General features: G+C 35.6%; 2 protein-coding genes across 3 annotated transcripts; one reads left to right on the top strand and one right to left on the bottom strand.

Moving 5' to 3' along the window:
* Positions 1-1,792: 1,792 nt before the first annotated feature.
* LOC122288947 (nucleoside diphosphate kinase 2, chloroplastic) lies at positions 1,793-4,453 on the top strand. Its single transcript, XM_043095785.1, has 7 exons — positions 1,793-2,118; positions 2,277-2,333; positions 2,626-2,712; positions 3,157-3,237; positions 3,353-3,465; positions 3,572-3,621; positions 4,109-4,453. The coding sequence occupies exons 1-7, from the start codon at positions 1,864-1,866 to the stop codon at positions 4,174-4,176; spliced, it is 711 nt and encodes a 236-aa protein (XP_042951719.1). The 5' UTR covers positions 1,793-1,863; the 3' UTR covers positions 4,177-4,453.
* A 216-nt stretch (positions 4,454-4,669) lies between these two features.
* Positions 4,670-6,405, bottom strand: LOC122290081. 2 transcript variants are annotated; one of them, XM_043097616.1, is made up of 3 exons: positions 6,224-6,405; positions 6,073-6,130; positions 4,670-5,330 (listed from the first exon to the last, which is right to left on the bottom strand). In XM_043097616.1, exons 1-3 carry the CDS (start codon positions 6,242-6,244, stop codon positions 4,870-4,872), a joined length of 540 nt encoding a protein of 179 aa, XP_042953550.1. In that variant the 5' UTR covers positions 6,245-6,405; the 3' UTR covers positions 4,670-4,869. The 2 variants fall into 2 exon arrangements, with proteins under 2 accessions (XP_042953550.1, XP_042953549.1); XM_043097615.1 differs by lacking the exon at positions 6,073-6,130 and having other exon boundaries at positions 6,224-6,399.
* Positions 6,406-10,879: the final 4,474 nt, after the last annotated feature.

Genomic DNA, 10,879 nt, shown 5'->3' with positions numbered 1-10,879 from the left:
AATATGAATCAAGCATTACTAGCTAAAATGGGCTAAGAGATGAGTGAAAGGCAGAATGGCCATTGGCATGCAACTCTGAGTACAAAATATCTCAAAAATTCTAGTTTTTGGCAAGCAACACCGAAACAGTCTGATTCTAATCTATGGAAAGAGATATTGCACATAAGAGAAATACTGAAGAAAGGAAGATGCTATCAAATAAATGATGGGTGCTCAGTTAACATATGGTCGGAACCATGGATCCCCACAATGAAAAATTCAAGGCTACACCAGTTCAAGAAATGGACCAGATACATCCTAACTTAAAAGTTTTAGACATTATCACAAGTGTCCCAAAAGCTTGGAATATTTAAAAAATGCAAAGATTGTTTGATACAAACAGTATAACTGAAATTTAGAAAATACATTTTCCATCTATCTCACAGAGCCAGGACATAATAGTCTAAACCCCTAACCAAAATGGCAAGTTCTCAGTCAAAACAGCCTACCAAATGGTGATTAACAATTAGGAGATGGTCCAACAGATGGTCACGCCAAACTTCTTCAAACTCATTTAGAAACTGAAGATTTATGATCGACATAAATTGTTGATTTGGAAATTACTCTGGAATATATTACCCACTAAGTCAAGAGTAAATGAAGTCATTTCAGAAGGAATACCAGGAGAATGTCCTCTCTGCAATCTAGAAGCCGAAACTCCACTTCATCTTTTCATAAAATGCCTAATAGTCAAAATTCTATGGTATCAAAGCTCATGGCCACTAAATCTGGAAAATTTACCAATTCAATCTTTAACTGACTGGATATGAATGATCTTATTCCCAGAGAAAGAGTTGGGACTGCAGGAAACAAAAAAGCACCATTTTAAAATTTTTGTAGTTTCTATCATGGACTTCACTTGGAAATAAAAAAACGATATCATCCATAACCAAGTGCCTTTCTTGATTGAAGTGGCAAAATTCCAATTGAGCCGAATCTACCAAGCCTACAAAGATGCATGGAATGAAAAGCAAAAGAAACATATTGAAATTTGGAAGACTCCTCTCTCCAATCATCAAAGCTTTTCTTTTGATGCAGTAGTTAGAGACACTTTCTCAGCTGCTTCAGTGGTCTGTAGAGATCATAATGGAAAAATTCTAAAAATTCAAATAGGAAAAATTTAATCTTCAAATCCAATTATAGCAGAAGCACTGGCAACTCAACTAGCAGCTAAAATAGCTTCTCACCGACAGCAAGAATTCGCTATCCTTGAAGGTGACTCCTAACTGGTTATTGAAGCAATCAAAAGCACTGAGTCCTCTCCAAACTAACAAATATCCCCCATTGTTGAAGACATTCAATGTGTCTTTCTTTCTCATCGGTATTGGAAACTAGTCAAAATTAATCGATCTGCAAATCGATGTGCATACCTAGTGGCGCAATGGGTAACAACCAACCTTATTTTTGGTTGTATACCCTCTGATCTCCCATCTAGATGCCTTTTGTTTCTTGATAGTAGAAAGGAATCTTTGTATTAACCTTTTATTTATAATATTATGCAAGCTTGATTAAAAAAAGAGAAATATTCTAGTTACAAAATGATTACATAAAAATAATTCTACACACTGATTTGGCTTAATGTAGTTCGTTAAATTATAAAGTTATTTTTATTATAAAATAGATTTAATTGATCTAATGAAATTATATCAACTTGTACGATTATTTTTATATAATTTTTTTTTTTATAAATATAACAATTCTTAAAAAATAAAAAGAAGAAGAAGAGAGAATAAATTCAAAGTAGGCATATCCCTAAGCTATAAAACGTGGGTATCTAAAAGGTACGCCCGTGTTAGAGAGAGAGAGAGAGACAGAGGAGAGACAATGGAAGCTCAGGTTGCGTTTGGAGGTCGTCCATCTATTTCATCATCTCTTCCACGCTCACCTACTCTGAGAACTTGCTGCTTATCCTACACCCAAAAGCCTATCCTGCGCACCACCCACCACGTCCACTTGGCTGCATTCCACTCGAATTCTCATCTTTTCTCACATTCCCTATCTCGTCCCCATGCCAAAACCCTCTCCCACAATGCCACCACCAAAACCCATATCTTCCTTCCCCACTTGGTTGCTTCCATGGTTTGCTTCTCTTCCTTCTGTGTCTTCAAATTTCACCTCAAATTGTTAAAACCCCATTTGAGTTTTCTGTCATTTTCTGCAGCATTTGTGAAGTTTATTAGATTCCCATTTAATTTGTAAATGTTAATTCTTTTTTATCTGTATGGTTGTATGTGCAGGAACAAGTTGATGAAACTTATATAATGGTGAAACCAGACGGTGTTCAACGTGGACTCGTAAGTTATACGCTAATTCGTCTGGAATTATTTACAATCCTTTGCCATGTTTGGTTGCCGGGAGAGCATAGGGGAAAATTTAAGATTAGATTATTTGTGACCCTAGAAGAAAAAAGAAACCTCTAATTTCTTGTCCAATTCTTGTCTTGATTATGGGAATTTATAATTGGAAATCTATTTTCTTGGCTTTTTAAGCTGTCATCTGGTTTTTTAGCTTTTACAGTGGGCAATAAAGCTTTTTTATTGTTTTCTTCCTGGCCTGAATGTATCTAATTTGGTTGAGTTGTTACAGGTTGGAGAGATTATTTCAAGGTTTGAGAAGAAGGGATTCAAACTGACAGGCTTGAAGCTCTTTCAATGCCCAAAAGAGTTGGCAGAGGTTTGTCACAGCATTGATACATATATTTACTTTATTGTTTTACATGGATAAACCCCAAGTCAGCGTTTTATATCGCTATTGAGAATGGGCGAGTTTTTTGCTTGCGTTTATATTGGCTGAATTCAATTAAGCCAAAAGCAAACAGTTGTGATGTGAAGAAATACTGCGTCCAATGATAACATAACCTGATGCACAATTTTTTGTTCTAATTCATAGAGAATGTAATGATTTTGGGCTAATACAACAGTATGTCCTGTTATAATATGCAAAGTTTCATTTATGTTTCCATTCTGGTTAATCAACAGCAGAACATTGTATTTTCCCGGTTTCATCTGTATTGTTGTAGTTGGCGTTAATTTGATGGTCACTTGAGCATTCATTTTTACATTCGCTTTGAGATGTTTAAATTATTATGCACTTAATCTATATTGTTTTTGGTGTCAGGAGCATTATAAGGATCTCAAGGATAAGTCTTTCTTCCCTAAGCTGATCGAGTACATAACGTCAGGTCCAGTGGTGTGCATGGTAAGACTTAGTATTTCTCCCAACCCCCAACAAATTTACATGGTAAATGATGAGTACAAAATACATAATATTTTAAGTTGTTTTGACAACACTGATCACGATGTTATTTTGCAAGGCTTGGGAGGGTGTTGGTGTGGTTGCGTCGGCACGAAAGCTTATAGGTTCTACAAATCCTCTTCAAGCTGAGCCTGGCACAATAAGAGGAGACCTTGCTGTTCAAACAGGAAGGTTAGTACTTTTAATCTTTAATTTCATCGAAATGGCTTGGTAATTATTGTCTTGATGGCAAATTACTTGTCCTGAGACAAGGACTTATGGTGAAAATTTTTGGCAGGAATGTGGTTCATGGGAGTGACAGCCCTGAAAATGGCCAGCGTGAAATAGGTAATATCATGTTATAATTAACAGTGATCTTGCATTGAGTTCTTAATCCTAACTCAGATATACATTGTGGTCAAAACAATAACGAACTAGGTATCATGAAACTATAGGCATGCAAATAATACACGTGTATGTGCACGCTTATATATATAAAAATGTATGATGTCATTGTGTATCTTTGAAATTCATCTATGAAAATTCATATAAGATCTGGTTTTGAGTTGCAAATGTCATGTCTTTTTGTCGATATCATCTATCATATGGTATTCTCTCCACCGTACAAAATCTAAAGTTCATGCATCACAGTGGCTTGACTCTTTTTCATTCCTGTATTAGCTACAACACCAAGCGTCACAGTGGCTTGACTCTTTTTCATTCCTGTATTAGCTACAACACCAAGTTATCATTTTGAACTGTGATTTTTAATCAAATGACTTGATGAATATGTTATGAACTTTTTCCGTCTCATAATTTTGTTCTCTGTATGCAGCTCTCTGGTTCAAAGAAGGTGAAATATGTCAGTGGACGCCAGCTCAAGCACCCTGGCTAAGGGAGTGATCTTTCACTGCCGCTCAATTCCCTGACTGATGTGGTTTTGAAGAAACTCTCTGAGCGCCTGTACTTTTAATGTCAAGTTATTAATTTATTTTTAAAATTTTAAATTCTCAACGGGATTTTCTATTGCAGAAAAAGTTCTCAGAAAATTAACACATGAAGTTGATATCAGAGGTTAAACAAGTTTCAGCAAGTGAAAGCATTAAGTAGTAAACGATACTTTTCCTGTATTAGTTCTGCAGATTTTGTGAATGCATCCTTGCACTTTGAGAACCATAAATTTTGTGATCCATGGGGTATATGATATATAGTAAGTTCGGCAATCATGGGTATATAGTAAGTTCGTCAATCATGGGTATATAGTAAGTTCGTCAATCATGGGTATATTCCACAAAGCGGCATCTCATTGAGAGATGCATCTCTGGGTTTGGGTTTATTTAACTCAAGCAAATATATACACTGCGCCACAGCCACAAGTCCCCAGAAGAACCATATATATGCAACAATACCAGCTGAATTCGTTTCCACTGATTATATTCCTCATCATGGGCATTGAGAATGAGAGTACAACAGAAAAAATGGGTTTTGAACAAGATATACTTTGCAGAACAGCAAATCAAGCTCAAATTAAGCACCTAACCCAGTAACAATCTAATTTTTCTAATACTAATCCGGATCAGAAACCCAGTTCGGATCCTACATTTGGGAGAAAGGTAAAGAGCTGACACATTCCTGATCCATCTCCAGTTCCATGTGACCAAGAGATTGACGGTCACTTGAAGTTGTTGAAACAATGGAAGAACAACCATCCTGTAATTGCATGGCATCCTCACAGGATAAACATGCAACCTCTCGAGAATTCATAAATTTAGAAAAGAGGTAAAGAACTGAATTACTCCTGCTTTGTTGCTCTTTCATGCTGCCCGTGGAATGAGTATCAACTGAATCAGGCGAACCACTTCTGGAAGAACATTTTGTATCTATGGCAATTACCTCCTCACAGGGGGAGATTGCAGTATTTTCAGAACTGTTGGAATTACTGGTAGCCCCTGCACAGGATGAGCTTAAATCAAAATCGACTTCTATTTGCACCGTCTGCTCAGAGGGTGAACTTAGCTCCCGTTGAGAACCTAATTTGAGCTTCATTAGTGTGGCCTCTGCAACAAAGGAAAAATGAATTTAATACGATGCTCATGATTGCAACCGTTATTTAAGTTGAAAAATACCATTCTAGAGGATAAGATGCAACTATATAAACCACAAAGTTAAAACCTAAGATTGTTTCTCGAGCAGCGGCATACGATGAAAGATGGAATCATGGAATTGCAGGACTTTCATAATGTTATAAATTCCAAAAGGAAACTTCATTTCACGAACGTATAATTCTTTAGCCTATACTTGATAGAACAACGTAAACCTCAGGCTTTTGGGACTTGTCTCTCACATCAAAAGATCAAATTTGATCTCATCAGCGTTTCTGCTTGCCAATCCAGGTGCCAGGCAGAAATGTAGAAGTCCATTATCATTCATCATTCTAGAATACCCATAATCTTTCTTTTTCTTCTTTTTTTAAATTGAAGCAGCTCCAAGCGTTTGAAGTTGAACTTTTTTTGGGTCAATTCAAAGAGAGGTTGTTGCAAAGAAAGCAATCTTACACAAGAAAAATCGGAAAGAAATCACCGATGAAGTTAACAAACAAGAAGCTTAATCCACCAACGACACAATGTGAAAGCCTCCTTCCTTTATTGAGTAAAACGGGGGTAAAAGAAATCAAAGTTCACATCCTGATGTGGGCTCAATTATGTTTTTCCCGATTATAAAAATCAACAAAACAAAAGGTCATTTACCCACGGCCAAAAGATGCAGAAACTTCCCGTTTGACAACATGGGGAAACTCACCACAGTACACATGCCCGAATAGTTCTAGCATACCTTTTGCCTTGTTTTTCTCCATCTTCTAGGAACCCAATTGCAAACACATAAATTCAGCATAAACCAAATTCGAAATTAAAGACAATCCCCGAAGAAAGGAAGCTGAGAAGTAGAGTACCGTAAATGGAGATCGGATCATCTTTGAGAATCTTGGAAGGCGGCCTCTCCAAGCTCTCCGGCGAGGAAGACGACGGTCTGATCCTCCCAAACATTCTCTCTGTCCGATTATCTAACCGCAGATGAATCATTTTAGTTCAAAAAGAGGGTTTTTCTGTGACAAGCATACGCGGGAGGGAGTTTTCAACTTTCCACGGAAGAGCGCGAATCAATATATTCGGGAATGGGCCGTTAGGCCCATTGTAACGCCGTTGGGCTTCCACAGTTCCACGATCAGGTGAACCATTCACAGACACCAGTCACGTAGTGACCACAAATAACTAGCTTATTTAGGTAGAAAAGTGATAAGCTTACTTACCATCCATCTACCATTCTTAATAATATAATATTTTTTTAATATTTAAATCCATCAAATCAAAATAAAAGTTAAACTAAAATTTCAAAAAATATACTATTTTAATATATAGTTGTAAACAAATGGCAAAGCAGTAGTTAGTCTATCATTTTTCAATGGTAACGCCATTGCTCGGTGGCCGCAGCTTCATTCTTTGGGTCCAATGTGTTGGACTTGTGGAATGGAAAAGTCTAAATGCAGGCACAGGGGGGACGAATTGCGCACCAAACTGCTTACATGGATTAATAAATAAAACGGGGCGTTTAAGTCTAAGCGGGAAAAGCAGCAAATATCTTTGGGAATTGAAATCTGACAGATTTCGTAATTAAGAGAAATCTTTTGCCCTCCCCCCGTTCAGATTTCCTTCCCCTTCGTTCAGCTTTTCCCTCCCCCCTACGAAATTCTTCTCATCTATCAATCTCTCCCCCGTATGATGCTGTACCTTCGCAGCTTAATCTTGACTGAAAACCAGTTGTATTTCTTCTACTGGTTGGCGTAGATTCGTAGATTTGTAGAGATTGCGAAAACCCTAAATCGAGATTGAAAGGTCTTCCCTTCTCTCTCTCTCTCTCTCTCTCTCTCTCTCTCTCTCTCTCTCTCTCTCTCTCTCTCCTGCTTTTAGTTATTTTAGCTATTGATATATTGCGATTTTTTGTTTTCAATATCATCGATGTTGTTCCTGGACTCTACGATGTAGATCCGAGTTTGGAAACCCTAAGTCGAGCCTAACAGGTCTGTCTCTCTCTCAATGGTGCTTTTGGTTATTTGGTCTATATTTTAATAGGATGAATAAAGTAGAAGCAAATAATCTGTATTCAAAATTTGTTTTAGAGTTTCTATTTGAAAATGTATAGTTTTGGTTTCACACCGAACATTTTTTTGCTAGGGTTTCTGTTCACAAATTAATAATTTTCGTTTTTGTACGAAGATTGAGTTATGTAGTGTTTTAATGTTGACATACAGAAAGCATTACGTTCTGATGTCCTGTTTGGCTGCCGAGAAAGTGGAAGGAATAGGTTCGAAAATTTGAACTTATTTTATTTGTAAAAATATAGTTGATTTGTGTGTTTAGATTAATTTGTTGAAAAGGTTTGAACTGAAGGTCTCCTAAACTGAAACCATCAAAATCTAACAAGCCATTTATCAAGTTGCTCATATTATAATATAAATCAAACCTTAAAACAAAATTTGGTTTTAACTTTCGATGTTCAATTCAAACATTTAAAAAAAATTAACACAGAGTTATCTGTCAAATTACTGAATTGTCTTAACACTCCTCATGAATAATTCAAGCAAAAAATGTCATTCAACACGTAAAAGCTCCCCTGTGGTGTTGGTATCAGATGGAACATCTACAAAAAATGATGTGTGAAAAAGTTAGAAGGAAAGAAATACATGACAGACAGAAACAATAGATAGTAGTATGGTTAAAATGGCATATGAAAGAGACTTAGGAAAGCAATAATTACACAGGAGACTAGAATGTAATAGAGCAGAATATGTTAACTAACAAGAGATCGATTCCTCATTCAATAACCAAGTTCCAGAGGAACTATCAAGTTGATCATTCAAAATCCAACCTTAAACTTCCATCGCTCATATCATAATATCATTTGTACAGCTAGAAAACTCAGAAAGTGATCTTTTTAGGTAATTAAAGTATATTTTTTTGAAATAGCTAATAGCTAATTTAAATCTGTAAGTAGTATCGTGATATCACTTACATTTTAATATCCAATGTAAGTGATATCGTACATTTTTTATTGAAAAAGTAGCTAGGTAACTGCTAGCTAGCCCCTTTTATCTGCAACAATAAAGGCAATTGCAAACCTTACTGCATTACAATGGATCTGCATATATGCATGCTTTCATGGAACAATTAGCTGATGTGCCCCATTTTTCTTTATAAAATATGTTGAAACTGCTTTTATATTTTGTTTTACACTACATAAACATTTAGCTCGAATTTGTGCTTGTGTAGTCTCAACTTGTGCAGTTTTGTTCATTGATTGGGCTGGGTCTATCATTTATGGATAAGAAATTAATCTTTGTGTTTCTGGCTGTGTTCATGACATTAAGGCTCTTATTGCCCTAACACCTGACACTAATATGATTTATCTGTTTTCCCCAAACACTCCCCTAACGGTAACTAAGTTGCTCCACCTCTCTTCTTAAAAAAAAAATACTTCTTAACCCGAGCATAAACTAAAAATGAGAAAAACTTCTTTTTCATAGCAACAGTATACTCCATTGCCTATTTTGGGAAAATGTTGTTTGGAGAAAATGTATCGAGTGAAGATTCTTCTTCTTCACGTGTTACTCATACTTTGAGAAACAATCCAATGTGCACTTGTGGGTCACCCGCCTCGCTTAGAACATCGAATATGCCAAGAAATCCAGGTCGATCATTCTTTGGGTGTTCAAAGTATAATTCTCAGGTAAAAAAAAATTGGAGTCAGAAGCACTTGCTCTGTTTGGGTTTGAGTCAAAATTACAAGTTAATTTACTATGCCTTTCGTTGGTTTATTTATACAGGGGTTACCACACTGCAACTATTTCAAATGGCCAGATAGTGATAGCGGCCATGAAAGAGAAAAAGAACTAGGTAAAATAGAAATTAACTCCTTAAGGAATGAGGAAGAACTTCATAAAACTAAGGCAGAGTTTCAGTTTCAACAAATAGCCAAAGAGTTGCGAAGAAGAGAGGAAGAGGTTCAAAGAAGAGAGGAAGAGGTTCGAAGAAGAGAGGAAGAGGTTCGAAATTGGATGGAAGAGATTCGAAATTGGATGGAAGAGGTTCGAAAAAGAGATGGTGAAATTGTCAAGAGGGACTTGGGAGTTGGCTGTTAATGCAGAAATATAAAGCTCTATCTTATAATTTGTATATTACTTTATTTGTACTTCTCACGATCACAGTGAATACTCACTGATTGTCAAACATTTTGTATAAAGCTTAAACTTGTGAATTTGTGCTTTAGACTAGTAGTTATGGAAATGTGTAAGAAATTATTAGAACAAGTAGGCAACTGACAGATCATTCTGATGAAACTGCTGATTGTGTTTTTGAGCAAAATGTGACTTGTAGCTCATTTAGTTTGTTTATTTGGAAAGTGTGATAGTGTTGTGAAGATAGTGTAGTGGGAAAATTCAGGTGCTGTAAGTGCTATGTGGTACTGTTCAGGTACCCAGATCTTGAAATGAATTGAACCATGTGAAGCCAAAATGTGCTTATGTTGCTGAATTTGTATTGCTGAAAAGTCTGTGGTACTGTTCAATTGCCTAGTACGTGAAATAAATTGAACCATGTATATGCCAAAATGTGCTTAGTTTGCTGAATCTGTATTGCTGAAACATATCTAAGTACTGATCAAATGCCCAAATTTTGCATTTATTTTTATTGCTGAATCTGTATTGCTCAGTTATTTTGCTTAAATGTGATTAACTCTTCAAAGATTAAATTGCTATCAAATGTGATTAACTCTTCAAAGATTAAATTGCTATGTAAAGTTGGAATTGGTCATATCTTTAGGTAAAGTTGATCTAATAACTCCCATGGAACATGTACACTGAATTAGTAGTATGAATTTAAAATGGCAGGTATTGCTTATCTGGGCAAGTTAACAACTCATGCACACGACACCTGCTTGTCCAACTTTAAATCTGGCATCAACAAACCAATTAAGGTGAATGTTTGGATAGACCAAAACATTATAGAAAATCTGGACTTCATAGACAAACTTTACATATCAAACTGATCTTAAATAAATAAATAAAGAGACATACCATGACAAATGCTCTATATATATATATATATATATATGTATTAAATAAAAGCTACACTATAGAAGTTAAAATATATAAAAAATTATATATATATATATAACAAGAATAAAACATATGGTGGTTGTTAATGTGGCCATCAACATCCTGAAATCTGCTAACTTGGGTAGTGTAATGCCAGTTCAACATCTTGCAAATAATAACCCTGTAGTAGGAGACAACAAACCATTCACTCAAGTTATCCATCAACAAGTGGTCTATTTTCATCAAAAAATAATAACAACCACTTAGGGTACCCATCAAATATTAACGTGGAATATTTACACATATACCTGTAGTATAAATGCAGTACTTTGCATTTAAGCTGGTTGTTTTTCATCAAAAAATAATAACAAACACTCATCCATAACTTGAGTAAAATTATCACAAAATAATTACAATTGCAAGATGTTACCCAACAAAAAATATATATAACAGCTGTTT

This window comes from Carya illinoinensis, chromosome 12, assembly GCF_018687715.1.
Source record: "Carya illinoinensis cultivar Pawnee chromosome 12, C.illinoinensisPawnee_v1, whole genome shotgun sequence".
NCBI lineage: Eukaryota > Viridiplantae > Streptophyta > Magnoliopsida > Fagales > Juglandaceae > Carya > Carya illinoinensis.
The sequence above is the reverse complement of the archived record's forward strand: the minus strand, read 5'-3'. Positions and strand labels throughout refer to the sequence as shown.